At 37.6% G+C, this 16,341-nt stretch overlaps 1 protein-coding gene across 2 annotated transcripts in view; it reads left to right on the forward strand.

The window, feature by feature from the left end:
- Positions 1-16,341, forward strand: part of LOC136883457 (zinc finger matrin-type protein CG9776) — a 135,527-nt gene that overhangs the window by 65,048 nt on the left and 54,138 nt on the right. For both annotated transcript variants that reach the window (XM_067155768.2, XM_067155769.2), the window contains 3 exons: positions 2,559-2,737; positions 13,861-13,986; positions 14,427-14,708. In XM_067155768.2, coding sequence (XP_067011869.2) covers positions 2,559-2,737; positions 13,861-13,986; positions 14,427-14,708 — 587 coding nt within the window. The remainder of the gene's footprint in view (positions 1-2,558; positions 2,738-13,860; positions 13,987-14,426; positions 14,709-16,341) is intronic.

Below are 16,341 nucleotides of genomic sequence, written 5' to 3' on the forward strand. Positions count from 1 at the left end.
AAGGCCTTTTGCACTTTCCTTCATGTGACTATTCCTGTATTTGAGAAATTCATTGTTGCCCTTCAGACTTCTTCCCCACAAGTTCACTTTTTTATTAGAACTTCTAATGGATTTGCTAAGGCAGTTGTTCACCAAGTTTAAACCCAAAATTGCCAAAAGCTCCTCATTGATTGAAGTTGAGTACAACTTGATTCAAAATCAAAGAAGTGATGAGGAGTTAGTTATTGGCATTCATACTTCGAACATAGTAAATGATCTCTAGGATACAGATAAAACCCTTTTTTTTTTCATCAGTGAGAAACTACTTTTGTACTTCCTGTGACTACATCATCAGCAAGTTTCCACTCAAGGATGATATGTTAAAGCTCAAGTTGCTAGGTTGGACAAAATTGAAGGTGCACAGTTTTCTTCCATTAGTTTTTTCCTTGGAAAAGTTTCCTATCATGTTATGCAAGGAAGAGAATGAAACAACAGATGAGATGGTGAATGAGCTTCAGACGCAGTTCACAGATCTTCAGGTAGATGACACTTTGGCTGCAAATCAAGATGCTGCAATTGATTCCATTTGGGCTCAAATATCAAGAATTTGTGGGGCCGATGAACTTCTTAAGTATAACCTAATTTCTAGAGCAATGCTCTCTATTCTCACCATACCCCACAGCAATGCAGAATGTGAATGTGTTTTCAGTCTTGTGAAGAAAACTAGAACAGAGTTCAGATTATCCTTGTCCAATGAATCTCTTGAGTCTATTTCTATTTTGAAGACCAGGAATTCTGGTCCCTATTATGACAAAACATTTTTTTCAAGACTTTTTGCTGGAAGCTAAAAAGGCCACAACTATGACTTTAAAGTCGAAATAAAATGTGATTTGCAGTGTATATTACATTATTTCTTCGCTGTGTTACGTTAAACTAGTTTTATTGTATAAAGCCTTTTTCAATTATTGCATATCTGTTTAACTTATCAAGGAAGTCCTGTTAAGTATGCTCCACGCCTCCTGCTGTTTAACATGGATTTCTTCTTGATTGTTATGTACATCTACAAATCATTGGCCTATGATTTAAGTAGGTATGATTACATTGAAGTATCCTGTTTAATGCATGAATTATTATTTTTGTCAAGCCGGGGTATGTCGAAAATCGTTTAGATTTTTTGTCGCGTGATAGTTTTACTGATAGCCCTTTTCAAAAGTGGGAGGTATGTACATGACTAGAGGAGCACATGGCTACCATGTTTGTTTATTATCGCTCGAGCTTTCGTGTGCATGAGCGGACGGCTACACTGCCATGTAAATAACAGATTTTTGACTAACTGTCAAATTATATCTGGATTCTACGAAGTTCCACGCTGAACCAAAAGATGGCAGTACAGTATAGCATCATGTTATTTGTCGGCTTAGAGACGGCAGACGAGCGGTAGGTGATAAAATGTCATGGCGGGCCTCACCCAACAGACGAGGGGTTAATTAAGGCCACGGCCACTTCCTCTTTCCCATCCTTGAGTTGCCGAAAACCTCTTGATGTGTTAGTGCGAGGTTAATACTGCTATTGGCCAGAGCATGCTGTTTGCCTTACAAACAATTAGAATAAACCAAATTAATTTTTCCCACAAAAACAGAAAAATGTATTTAACTGAATTCACTATGGAGAAAACGAAAGGATTCTGAAAAGAAAGAAAATATCCAACACATGTCCTTTGCACAACTAATGTATTCACAGTTATGTTAACAGAATTTCTTCTGGTTGGAATCATTTAACAGAGGAATGTTTGGAAGATGAAACCGATCAGCTACAAACATTCCTAACATTCCTTTGTCTTTTCTGTTTATAAATAAATAAATAAATTAATTAACAAACATGTGAATAATATCAAAAATTAATTTCTCAGAAAGTAAATTTCATCAAATGCAAGTGTTAAAATATTCAGGCTCTTTAAGCCTTTGAATCATGGAAGAGGCCTAATGTTAATAATATTTCGAGAACAGTGAATACAAAATATCACCAAAAATGAGTTTTTGTACTTTCTTTTGTTATTAAATATGACAATGATAAAATTACCTTCTTCAAAAAGAAAAAAAGTTTTATTTCAACTCCAGTTTGTAAAAAGTCATTTGGATAAGAATGACATAACAGAAATCAGAGATATGGTAGTGAATGGTGAGAGGGTTGGGTTTTTTTTTTTTTTTTTTTTCCTACCGAGCTCAATAGCTGCAGTCGCTTAAGTGTGGCCAGTATCCAGTATTTGGAAGATAGTGGGTTCGAACCCCACTGTCGGCAACCCAGAAGATGGTTTTCCGTGGTTTCCCATTTTCACGCCAGGCAAATGGGGGCTGCACTTTAATTAATGCCACGGCCGCTTCCTTCCATTCCTAGCCCTTTCCTGTCGCATCGCCGCCATAAGACCTGTCTGTGTCGGTGTGACGTAAAGCAAATTGATTTTTAAAAAGAAAATTCTGAGGTCAAACAAGGAAGCATTTTTGTTCAGTTTTGTGGAAATGTTAGAAATTAGTTTCTATCACAATTGTTAATTATTGCTGACTTTTTTCTTTTTTCTATAGCTGTTCAGAATGAACTGATTCAGCAGAAGCAGACCCTGGCCAAACAGCGTGAAGAATATGTAGCAAAGTCTGTTTCCATTACTCGTGAACTGAACCTGCTCAAGAATCAAGAAGAAGAACTACTAAGGGACAATTCTCGAGACAGCAAGCGGATTCTCAAAGAAAATCATAAATTACAGGTACCGGTTTACCTTTCATAACTTCATCGAGGACTTGCACTTGGTAGAATTTCAACTGAACTGCCCTGAATTTCCTTCATAGCTGACTTGTTGTATAGTTCTGTACTGAAAGTGAAGAAAAATTAGAGACAAATTAATAGTGATTACCGTCACTTTATTTGTTCTCTTTTGTCAGTAACAGTTTCAAATTTGTTTTGGTGTTTCATCTCACTGTGGTGGTAAAACAGTGCAGTACTTCTTGATGTGTGGCTGCAAAATAGTTACTGAATCCCGTTAATGTACATTACCATATCTCATCAGGTAACATATAAATTTAATAACAAACATAATAGTAACTTTCACAAAGACATAAAAATATATGACAATAGCATGAACAAAATAATCATATTTCATTGACCTTGAGTTTATTTTAAAATGTATCATAATTTGTTTTAATTATCAAATTGTACGTAGGAGATGACCAATTTTCAGAATGGAATTTTAAGGGTAAAACATTGGCTTTTCTTCAGTCAATATGGCGATTCATTTTGATGAACATATTAAAGTAAGTTTGTGTTGTACAAGTCATGTATGTGTAGCAGGATAAGAACATGAGTAGGGTAAATAAAATGTCCATGTGGGATAAGGCAGAACAGTCTCTCATCAATCCGTGATAAGCTCATTTCAGCTTCCCATCAACACTCTTTGGTGTGGACTAAAGAGAAAAGCCAGATAAATACAGGAAGAGACAGTGTATGAAGATCTGCCCTTATTTACAACATTACTCATGCACTTCAAAGCAGTCTATTGTTATTGCAACTTCTCAGAGTGCCATATTGGCCCGAATATGGCTACACATATAAGACAACCCTGATTACAAGGAACATGAAATTACAACATATTCAAGCCCTCTTGTAACTGAGTGATCCTGTTGTAGGTATTGTACAGTACTAATGCAGTGCTGTAGAAGTCCATTGTAGCGAGAAATCCTAACAGCGAAAAATGTACTCTGTATAGCGGATTGTCATTATATCCAATTTTTCGTAAAAATTAGAAATTGTTCTTTTGAAAGAAAAAGCACATTAAAATCTTTATGAAAGAGCAGTCAGTTTGTTAAGTTTACACAGATGATTTGCATACTGCAGCTTACTCATCAGTTATTTTCTAATTCCGATTATATGTGAATGTAAATGTTCAACTACGTTCTTAAAAAATTGGAATAGTATCACTCCAGAGGCTTCTGTGGCAAATGTTTCAGTTTTCTTATTCAAAGAATCCAACCTTACTTAGCTGTACATGTTTCAAGCCTCACTGAGTAATGACAACCTTTTCACCATAAATTTACGTGGAAATAGCGATTTTGAAATTTAACCAGACATGAGACTAACCTCTGAAATCAGTGATGCACACTGTCGTATCTTGAGAAGTAACACATTCTTGTTAAATGTTAGTTCTAGTATTAAAATTCAGTGCTCACTTTCTTAAGCCTTTATTTCCAACGAGTTAACAACTTCAGTGAGCAATGTTATTTACGCATTTATTCCAAAAACATGTTCTCTCCTTTCATTTCAAACTTGAACGTTTGTTTACAGCAGTCGATTGGTATTACTAATCGACTTCGACAGCACCTCCAAGTGTAGACAAGAGAGCTCACTAGTGCATATGGTGCGAAATCGATACAAAAATGATTGATTGTATCCATTATAAACGCTGGAGTCTATAAATATTGATAACAGAAAATAAATCGCTCATTATAACAGATGAATCAAGGGAAAGGGTTCTTGTTGTAACCAAAGGATATTACACAGTTCAATATAGGAATTTTCAGAGGTCATAAATTTTTTTTTTTTAAACTGTCGTTACAACAGAGTTCTCACTGTATGCCATACTCGCTGTGGCAAACTTCTAGTGTATTATAAATATTGTCCCGAACACCACATCATTTGTTTGCATCGCCTCAGACTTTTAACTCACACCTCAGATGCCTTCATTCTGATAAATTTGGGATTTTTTTTTTTTTTTTTTTTGCACCGACACAGATAGGTCTTATGGCGACGATGGGACAGGGAAGGGCTAGGAGTGGGAAGGAAGCGGCCGTGGCCTTAATTTAGGTACAGCCCCAGCATTTGCCTGGTGTGAAAATGGGAAACCACGGAAAACCATCTTCAGGGCTGCTGACAGTGGGGTTCGAACCTACTATCTCCCGAATACTGGATACTGGCCACACTTAAGCGACTGCAGCTATCGAGCTCGGTCTTTGTCTTTTTACCAACGTCATTTATTAGATTCTGAAGCACTGAACTATGTTTCAGCCTGTACGTTATTGGTATGTTTTGCCTCACATAAAACTCACATTTGGAAGTTTATATCGTAACCTTTCCCCTTTATTTAATTGAAGTGACGAAGACGCTCTCCTTTCTTCATGATCCGCTATGACAGAAATAGTGACCAAAACTGAATACATTAAGCCAAACAACAGTAAGTCATGTCCGGCCGCGCAGGTTCTTCCTAGCAGGGTCAGGGGTTTTTGATTGTAATGATTAATATCCCTGGCCTGGGGACTGGGTGTTTATGGCGTCTTAGATCTTCCTTTCCTCACACACAACATTCCACACTACCGCCATTCCATTACACACAGGTTCATACAATATGGTGCCAGTAGGGGCAAAAGATCCACATGGGTCGACGCCCCGAACAAATAGCATTTTATAAAAAACAGTAGATCAAAAGCCATATGTTGGAAAAAGTTGCCAATCCTCAAGATTGATTTAGCGTATGGCTGCATCACTAAAAAATTAACATTTACAATTATCTCATAATAAACTTACAAACTAATATCCAGGCCACAAATGCAGTCTATTAATCCCTCCGTCATAACCTGGAACTGTGTTGGATCGCCAGCAAAAGCTCTCAGAGGACATTTCTGGACTACATGGTGAACAGTCTGCTTTTCAGCGCCACAGTCACTATTTGGAGAAGTTCTTTTCTTCTACTTGCGCAGAAAATAAATAAATAAATACTTAAATCTGAACACCTGCCAGTGTTGGTTCTTATTTGATTAAGAATCAACCAGATCTTGCGTGGCAATTCAAAACCAGGTAGCTTGGACGATATGCACTGCATCTTAAATTGTTCTGTCATATCATTAATCTGCCATATCTGTCTCCAGCAGTCAGTAATATTAAACCTGTTGTCGTCCTCGCAGTTTCCAGGGTTGCGTGACAAGAGCGAAGTCTTCCTGTACTGATGGTTGGGATGTCTGCATGAACAGAGGAGTGAGGATTTTTCTGTAATGCTCAAGAAATATTGGTTTATTCATGACCTTGAGCTCAATTGTAAGTAGGATCACTGTACACTCCAGAACCTTCGTTTGCTGGGGGGGGGGAGAAATGCCAGACATGTGTTACATGTTTTTATAATGTGGAATACCACATGTAAGTAGATGCAGACAGGCTGCACCATTACTGAACCTGGTCCTGCAAGCAAGTATATTGTTGCTTACTTGTAAAGTAATTATAATTCAGCAACCAAGCATTTCTGGTTCCATGTTAATATAAACTTTCTTTTCTTCTCTACATATGAGGATCCTGTACTTGAAGTTTTGCCTACTTGTTTTGTTATACCCTGTATACAGTAGTCTGAACATGTGGCAGCACAGTAAGGATGGTATTACATCAGAAACCCTCTGACGCGTGGTGTGAAAGGCCACCGATACGTTGCATCAATGGGCATGGCTGGTTAGAAGTCCATGTGTATCCGACCATGATGCAAAACTGATGCAGGTAAAATGGAACAGCAGTCTCGTGAGAAAATTGTGTTCTGCGGGGCATAAATGCCCATCAGTGTTGTGCACCTCTATGAGAAGCTGCTTCCATATCGAACTGTTGAACGTTGGGTATGGCCTTCTGAAGTGGACGCATAACAGCTGTGGACTATCTACGCAGTGGACGTCCCATGTCCATAAACGTTATCGCACAGTGCTTATCCTTTACGTTGTCCACAACATTACAAGCGTAACATACGTCCGAGTCTAAAAATTCGGCACTCGCAAAGTTAACATTGTAAAGCATTCAAACTCAACTGTCTGTCTGCAATAGATCGAAGGTTATGTTATGATTCTCTCCTGATTCGCTTGTAAGTTATAACAACATATGCGACACTGCGCCATATCAGCCATGGAATCTGTAAAGAATTGTTGTTATGGACACCACATCAATCCCTTCATGCCTCATGTTACCTTTAAACAATTTTTTATTACTACCAGTACTTAATTGTTGTTAATTATTTTAATATGTTGCTTTGGCCTCTCAAGACCACAGTTAACACTTGTCATCCTTTTTGGATTTCCAGTACTCTTTCATTATTATTATTATTATTATTATTAATTATTATTATTATTATTGTTGTTGTTGTTGTTATTATTATTATTATTATTATTATTATTATTATTATTATTATTATTATTATTATTATTATTATTATTATTATTATTCAAAATATGTCTGCACAGGTGGTTTTGCAAGACAGATTTTATTTCAGCAGTGAAAAGGTTAACAGAAGATGGACTCTGACAGTGCATGAATTACCCACGCGCGCACGCACGCACACACACACCTATCTACCTACATCTGGGTCAACATTGTTCCACATTTTAACTTACAGGTGGGCTATGAATACAAGAAGTGCTCAAACTGATTGCCACATAAGTTATTTATTTAGCGTATGGCATACAAATACATTATTACAAATCAACAACAATAATCAATGAACTAAACTACAAACAAATATCTAGAACTTCTGCGTACTCAATACATTTTGAGGTTGCTAACAAGAAGTCTTCATATGGCCCCCCATATGCTCTGATGCTGCAGTCCTCCCACATAAGTTAACAGAAGTGATACGAGACCTGCCATATCCAGCTGGAGTGATTTCATTATAAATTTTTAAATGCATCATTGAAAAGTTACAAAACCTGGGAACAAGCTTACAAACCAAAACTGAGTTTTCAGTCAGGTGAATGGTGTCATCTGGCATCACCACAATGTCACTAGTTGTGACCGGATTCTTTGTCCATACAGATTGTCGTCACTTTGGTGTATGACAGCCAGAGGGTTCTTGAGGGCCACACCGTCAATGCTGAGACCTAACATCCATTTCTGCAGGGCCATCCGTGTCGTACACTTCAGCGAAAATGCCATACTCCTCCATGAAAACACTACAGCCCACACTGCAACTCCCTAAGAACTTGTTCAGCGGTGAGGTTCGGAAGTCTTAGAACACCCTCCCTATTCACCAGATCTCAATCCCTGTGGCTTTGATCTCATTCCAAAACCGAAGGAGCTGTTGCGTGGGATGCACAAAATTATCATGACAGGTTATCAGTGGCCGGTAGACCTTGTACATTTTAATGCAATCAACACTGCCAATAGTGTTCAGTGCTTCCCCCATTGTTGACGCCCTGAGGGACTATTTTAGGAACATATGCTGTTTGTGTTCGGTACCACATCACTGCGTTCTGTGTGCGTAACTTTCGATTGGCCCCACTGCTGTTAGCTACTTTACCCTGATCCCATTGAAAATAGTTTGCCCCAGCCTTGTGAATTTCCTGTGCTGTAGTGTCATTGGATGACTGATATAACACAGTTGCCATGATTTATGAAACAACCCCCTTATCTGAAGCGTGAGCATGGAAACTGAAGGTTAAAGTGGCATGTTTCTTCTCTAACATTGATGCCTCATTTGCAGTGTCATAATGTGTGGTGTCTGATCTTATTCTGTTATTACAGCTTAGGGAAAGAACCTTAAACAAAATTATGCTTTGTGGTGATATTGGATAGTTGACGGCTTCAGTTTAAGTACAGTGTTACCTTATAACTCACCATTAATATTGAAATACTTTCTAAAGAATCATTCTGCTGTATGCCATGTGATAGGAACTTGCTCATTTGGGATTAATTTCTAAGGATTTGGTTGTGCTACAATTGTACTTAAGATAGAAGTCATAGGTGGAAGTATAAATGTTCTGAGAAGTTTTCTAAACGTGTTTTTATAATACAGCGGAACCCGGAATAACCATTCCAGTATATATGTTGCCTTTGATCACAAGGTTATGATTTTTAAACCTGCATTGATTGTTCCTTGAATTAGGAAATGCCTAAATTAGGTATTCAGGTACTTTGTCTTTATTTAACTGAGTCCCAAGTTATGTTGAAGAAGGCTTATATTCAATACTAAAACAGAAACACAAGATAGTTATTTGTAGGCTAGCAGTCCTGAAATCTATTGATCAACCTGTTGTGTGTGTGTGTGTGTGTGTGTGTGTGTGTGCGTGCGTGCGTGCGTGCGTGTGCTCAACATTCACCCTTGACCACCGAAAGTGACCCGATGGTATGAGAAAGAACCCTGTACGAGATTGCCTTTGGGGGCAGTAGTGTATGCTGAATTGTACTGAAGCTGATTTCTCTACCTTCAGTGGTCTCTGTCCCATTCTGGGTCATTCTCTTCATCAGTTTTCCTTTTTATTGTATCTCTTATTTCCTTCCTAAACATTCTTCAATTTATTGCAACCAGCCTATTTTTGAGTCACTCTTTCTCACATCTCAACATTTCAGATTATGTCTTGCCTGGTTCTTCGTGTAATTTTTCTCAGGAACGTCATCTCAGTAGCTCGAACTGTTCTTTTATTATCTCTTTGTCTAAAGTCCTGGTTGTCACAGTGTATGCTGGGATTGGTGCAGGGTATGTTTTATAAAAAGTATACATACAGACAGAAATTTACCGATTGTCTCTAACGTCTTTGTGATCTGGAAAGGTTTTTTGTTTTTAGTTTAACAACGTGATCATTTTCATAATGTGCCTACCAAAAAAAAAAAAAAAAAAAGAAAAGAAAAAAAAAGGAGATCAGAACGTAATGTTTGTGGAATTACTTCTGAGCAATATCCCACATCCATTTTATTTCATTTCTTAATGTCACTAATCCTTCAGCTGAGAGTAATTCAAGGTTCCGCTGTTAACTTTGTACTGTATTGGCCCGGGTACGAGACAAATTTTTAGAAGGTACTTGCAAGAAAATTTAAATATTGAAAATTTAGATTACAATATATTCAAGCTCTCTTGCAAGTCCCTGAAGTATCAGAAAGGAACAAACAAGTGCCATATCAAGTTACATATATAGTAAGATAGGAACACATAATAGGATAAACATGAAGACATGTGTGGGAAGAGGTGGCGAGGACATAGGAAAGCACAAAATGACGAGGATGGGATCTCTCCTCATCAATCGCAGTTCGAGCTTGTTTCTGCTTGCCAGCTTCAGATCTTCAGTCATGCAGTGAAGTGTCATTTCGTTCACCTGCACAAATTCAGTAACAAACTTATCAGTTTCATGAAAAATTTGTGTCTCTTTTCCTGCAAATGCTTTTCTTTATGTGCTTCCATTCTTAAACTTTTCTTCATCTTTCTGCTTTCTTCCATTAGATTTTAACTTCAAACGTTATTGCAGCCTATATATTATTATTATTTTATTTTATTTTATTTTTTTATTTTATTTTTGTCTCCCATAAAACCTTCAATTTCAATTTGACTGGAAGTACATAAAAAACATAGAAGTATAAATACATAGTCTTATATTCGAGCCAATACCTGATTATTTCAGAAGGAAAATCAGAACCTTGGTTATCAAAGTAGAAATGAAAAGAGAAATTGATCATAGCACATGAACCATGGAATGTTGACCAGACAAGGACAACATTCTCTTCCAGCTTGAATGTGTAATTAGGAATATTTTAATATTAAGAGAAATCCTCTCTTTATATCCGTGCAGTCCAATGTTCTGGATGTTATAGGACAGTTCAGCCTGTTGTGCTTTTAAGTTTGTTGTTCTTTGTGCATTGTAACATAGGACACATACTTTAAAGTTGAGCAGAAGGCATGGGAGTAAGGTGTAAGAGAGCTAACGGTTGAAATTCATTCATGGTAAGTAATTGTTTTAAAATTGTTCATTCTTCTTCTTTTTTGTAAATATTAGCTTATGTTTCTTTTGATATAATTGTTGTACCATTAATTGTTGGAAAAAGAAAAATATGTGTCGTTTGTGTTAAGCTGTAAGTTAATGTTCAGATTGTTACCGACCAAAGGCTGTTTGTTTCCTTTCCTTCCATTTTATTTTTCTACTGCAGTATTTTATGAGATGCTTCTAAAAACCTGGCAGTTGTGAAGCATGTGGGCTCTTTTGCCATCTTAGCAGTTCAGCAGTGTGCAGATTCAGACAGGGTGTGTAACTCTTCAATCTTGCCCTTGTTTCTTTGCAACACCTGTTGGTGTGCGCATTGATGATCAAGCCAAATTGTGCCGTGATAGCGCTTATTGGTTTTCTGAAAACTGAACTACTAATAGTAATCGTATGGCCTCAGCTACCATATGCAGGTATTTTAATTTGAGGCCATTTGGCAACTTGCTCGTCAATTTTTATGTTCCGTTTTACTCCAGGCCTACTAGATGGCAGAGTAAACTGAATGTCTTTTGGGCGTGCAATATCCTCCAGCATCTTGACCATTAGAGACCACTGCAGAAAACGAGACGTCAAAACACAAATTCTGTAAATATTACCACATGAAGCAAGAATGACTGATTTGAAAAGGGCTACTCAGTTGATAGCAGAGGTGAGCATCATGAAGGTTCTGCAGAAAGATTGCAGCATAGCATGGGACATTATGCAGTTAGTAGGGTTTGAACTGCAAAATAAGTCTCACCTATCACTTGTGTACTTAGGCTTTTCTGTAATGATTTCAGAGAAGTTGGAAATTTATCAACGTCTTGGTAAATTATTCCAATCCCTAACTCCTTGTCTTGTAAACAAGTTCTTGCCCCAATCTGTCCTCTTGAATTTCAACTTTATCTGCATATTGTGAAGCTCCACTCAAGCTTATTCCTCTGCCATCTCTCCACTGACCACTCAAAACATTTTGCATAATCAAGCTGTTCGTCTCCTTACTCCAGCATAAAGTTTGCAACATTTTCTTAATACAGTGAAACCTCGTTAGTGCGTTGTGCATTAAACGTTTTCCCACTTAGCATGTCGTAAATTCAAAGTCCCGATTCTCATCGTATTAAATCTATATGAAAACATATGAAAATTAGGAATGAGATTTGGAACACAACTAGTGTCCCAGTATTATGAAAGATGTTGCTCATAGGATCAATCGTGCTGCAGTAGCACCTTCTGGTCCAGTGAAGAAAGCAATGGCAAACTACCTCACTCCTCATTTTGCCTAGTATGCCTCATTTGAGTTCTGCCATTGGTTTTTGCAATTTCCCTATAACGGCATAGCCTTTTTTGGTGCTATTTGAGGATCCAACCAGCCTCTGGGCTGATGACCTAACAGACACACATGAAAATACTTCCCTTATCGCGTCACGGATCTTCGCTATTACCGCTTAGTACGATCACATTTTTCATAGCCCTAAAAATGTTATCTGTCATTCCTTGTGAAAGGAACGTGATTTCCAACTCGGGTAAGAAAGAGCCGTTGCTACAGTTGCGTGACAACAGGAAAAGGGCTTGAATTCCTGAACTTCACAGGATAAGTTGCACCTTCAGAGAGTGAGCCGTTAGCCTCAGGAAGTTTCAGTTTTGCTTGCCGGTTAACAGCGAGATTACTGAGTAACACAGTGAGCCTGTTTGTGCTTGTTCAGATTCCATTCATAAATTAGAAATTGTTTTTGTGTTGAGTTGTACAGTGAACAGTAGCGAATATTTGTCGCCTGATAGCCTACATCTGGATTAGGAACATAATCATGTGAAGATGACTATCAAGGTGCGTATTTGTCTTGTGGCAGCCTATTCGTGGATTTGGAAAAAGTTGTGAAATTCCTTACTAATGAGGACAAAATTAAAATCTATCAGAAACTGGACTGGCACCCGCATCTTTAAGCATGCAAATGCAGCGCGAATGTTGAAACTCACACTTTCAAGTTGGTCGAATCGAGGTTTTATTGATTTCAAAATGGCGGCCAAAGTCGCAGTCGCACATGGTCAAGTGTAACCTCCAATTCATTGTTGTCTTAAGAGTGTGGCCAGAAAATAACGTTTAATAAGCCATTGCTCCAAAATAAAGGACTTCTACTAACAATTTTTTTTAGAAAGAGAGTGATCTGCAATAATACTTTGAATACTTTGATATTTTTATTGGCCCCCGTGCAAATGTTTTCACATTTGTTCTCTCGTGTTTTTCACACCTTTTAATATTCTCCTCTCATCTTTAGAAATTGTTGATAATAGTTGTCATTGTACCCGTGGATACACAACGTAAAATGCCGTCATGTCGGAAAAAATCGTATCTTTTGTTTCCGTATCCCTGTTGGATAGGTTTTATTCGTGTATTCAGTAGTACGTTTTCTTGCTTAACACCTTCTTTGTCCTTGTCCCCTGCAGAAACTCTTAACGAGGTTTTACTGTAATACTCTTTTGTCAGAAATCACCAAGAACAAATCACGCTGCTTTCCTTTGATCTTTTTCCTATTCTCGTTCAAATCAAGTGATCCTGGTGATTGTCCCATACACTTGAACCATACTCTAATTGGGTCTTACCAGTGACATTCGCCCCCTTCAATTTGAAGTTTATATCATATTGTCTCATGTCCCCTTTATTTCACTGAAGTGACAAAGACATTAACTGTGCCTAGTGATTTGCATGTGTTTCACTTTAAATAACTAAAAAGCAATAAAATGCCAAAAAGTTATAAAACATGTAAAGTGCTTTAAAATTGGAAAAATGGAATGAAAACAAGTTTTGAAGGAGATCCACGTCTCATTTTGTATTAGGAAAGCCTACAACCACTTGTATGCTTCAGTTAAAGAAATTGCCAATTTTCCTTGCTTGTTACTTATATTCGTTAACTATCTGTTGATGGCAGTATTGGAATAAGAGAAATTTAGGATGGTAAGACGAAAAGGAAATTGCTGAAAAGTAACTAGCAGCCATTGGTATGATGTAATATTTAATAAATTATTTAATTTTTTTTATGGATAATGTCTTTTATAAGTATTCTGTCGTAAGATAAACATTACTTATTTAAAGGTTCCAGAGATTAAGTTTGAATGTTAATGTGAATTTTAACATATTTTAATTTTCATGTGTTTTTAGTTGGAAATTCAGAACAAGTTGAAAGCTATCAACAACGTCATTGACATGTTAACGGGAATAATTGGAGATGAGAAGGATATTGCAGTGAAAGCAATCCAGAGGGAAGAAGGGAAATCCAACAAAAAGGTATGGCTGCATGTGTTGTTCTTCTTTCATCACATGTTAAGATTTAATGAAGTTATATACCTTTTATAAGTTATTTATCATAAGTTATTATTAAGAGGAGATAAGTTCTGTGTTGTATACTTCAATGAAAGATAAAATCAGTGTGATTGAATGAAGACAGAAGTCATTGAATTCATGATCTTGGTGTCATGAGTAATTGCATCTCCTGGGACAAGACAAGGTCAACTGGTGTTGTTGTCATCGCTTTATCAGCTCAACGCCGTGGAGAGAAAGACTTCCATTCACTTCCTGTGCGTGGTACTTTCCAGTTTAAAATATTTTTTTTATGCTTCTCGGTAATTATTACATCATTATATATTGACTGAATATTGATATATTGTTATAGATGGTTTTAGCACAACACTCTGAAGTAGTAATTTTATTTGCTTAAAACTTTTCAGAAGAGACCGAGGACGCCATCCGAGAGTCCACCAAAGTCGGACAGCAACTCGGATAAAAGCCCGCGCCGCGAGGGTAAGAGCAAGACATCTTCCGTAGAACAAACCTCCTTGGGACAGGTGAAAGAAGAAAGCACAGGCGGGGGAACTGATGACAAACCTGTCTACAATTATGTGTACTATGATCCCGAGATGCACTGGTGTCGAGTGTGCAACGTGTTCCCTCGCACTGCCAAGGAGTTCTTGAACCACTTGCACAGTGTCGAACACAAGCAGGAAACACAGGTAGAGTTACATTTACTTTTCCTTCTGCATTCACTGTTCTCTCTGTTACTTTGGTTAGACTAATGAATTAATGATCATAAAAGGTAATGAACAAAAACAGCATTGCTGGTGAATAGTTGTAAGATAAACAGAATTTATATGCATTTAAATGCACAAACTGAAAATTTACTCTTCTTGCCTGCTATGGCAGTACAGGGTGTTTATTTTTTAACTAGCTGAACAGGACAATCACTTAGCATGGGCAGGATTTAATTTTTCTCGACCCCTGAGGCACGTAGCAGCTTGTCGTGGCATACTCACTCTCTCTGGCCCTTTGCATTCCTCTCTTCCTTCCGATACAAAAGCCAAATATTAGGTTAACCCCTTCGGTGGCGGGTTTTGGGAGACCTCCTGTGCCAGAAAAGTGAGGCTTTTCGGAGGAAATTATTTATTTTTAGGAAGCAAGGAATGAGTAACAATTATTAAGGGAACACATTCATGTATTATTCAAGGTTAATAAAATCTTACTTTACACTCTATTAACACTTTTTTACAGTAGGCCTGTGATATAGTTTCATAAAAATCATAAAACACTGGTGTTATGAGTAGGACCTATACTGTCCTGTGAGCAATACATTCTTATTTCATGCTTTTGTATTATTCCCATCAGCAACACTAACGCAATCAATTGCCAAATTTTGTAAGAGTTTATTTTTTCCAAAACTGTGCCCTTCCATGCGGAGATTTATTTACAAGGTTTTCAATGCAATTTTAGAATAGGGCCAACGAATTTTTTCGGGCACTGTCAAATTTACAATTTCATCTGTTACAATCAGTTCAAAACAGTCAATCGCACTCACCTCTGATAATCCTTACACCAGGATTTGCCGTAAATGGAATAATATTAGGTCGCGCACTATCCCCAGGCTTACACATTTTCCAAACGAATGTATATTCAACATCTACCATCACCTTAGCTTCTGACGTAATACCTTGTTCACTTTCACTACAATTACTGAAGTCATCATCTGAAGAATCAATAATACCATTATAGCTACTATCAGAAATACTAATGTCACTTAGAGATTCATCTTTGATGTAGTTCCTTATTTTGTCTTCAGACAAACTTCTCTTCCGTTTCGCGCTCGCCATTTCTGTTTACCTCGTCAGCTGGCCAGAGGTTGTATATGTAAAGTAGAAAAGATAAGGCATATTTTAGGCCAGACGCTTCGTGAATACAGCTGGAAATCCTCCCGCCATTTGTTGAGAATGCTTGAAAACATTTTCCAAAGCGATTAGAGCACCCGAGAAATTACTGGGCGATCGCGAAATGAACACTGCAGCTAAACGAGAATTTCTCGGGCGGTGACGTTATGGGCAGGCGTGCGCCACCCGAGAATTTCTCGGGCGTGCCACTGAAGGGGTTAATATTCAAAAGTACAGACGGATGTACCAAACCTTCAAAATGTTACCAATTTGATATCCATAGAGTTAGTTTTCGACTCCTGGACTGAAAATTTCATACAACCAACCCTGGTGAAATTTCATAGGACCACCCCTGCTATTTCCTTATTTTCCATTGTATTGGAAAACATGTAGAACAAAAAATTTGTAAATGGTATCAGTATACGCAATGACGATGCGATTTTACACT

This window comes from Anabrus simplex, chromosome 11 (genome assembly GCF_040414725.1).
Source record: "Anabrus simplex isolate iqAnaSimp1 chromosome 11, ASM4041472v1, whole genome shotgun sequence".
NCBI classification, from domain to species: Eukaryota; Metazoa; Arthropoda; class Insecta; order Orthoptera; family Tettigoniidae; genus Anabrus; species Anabrus simplex.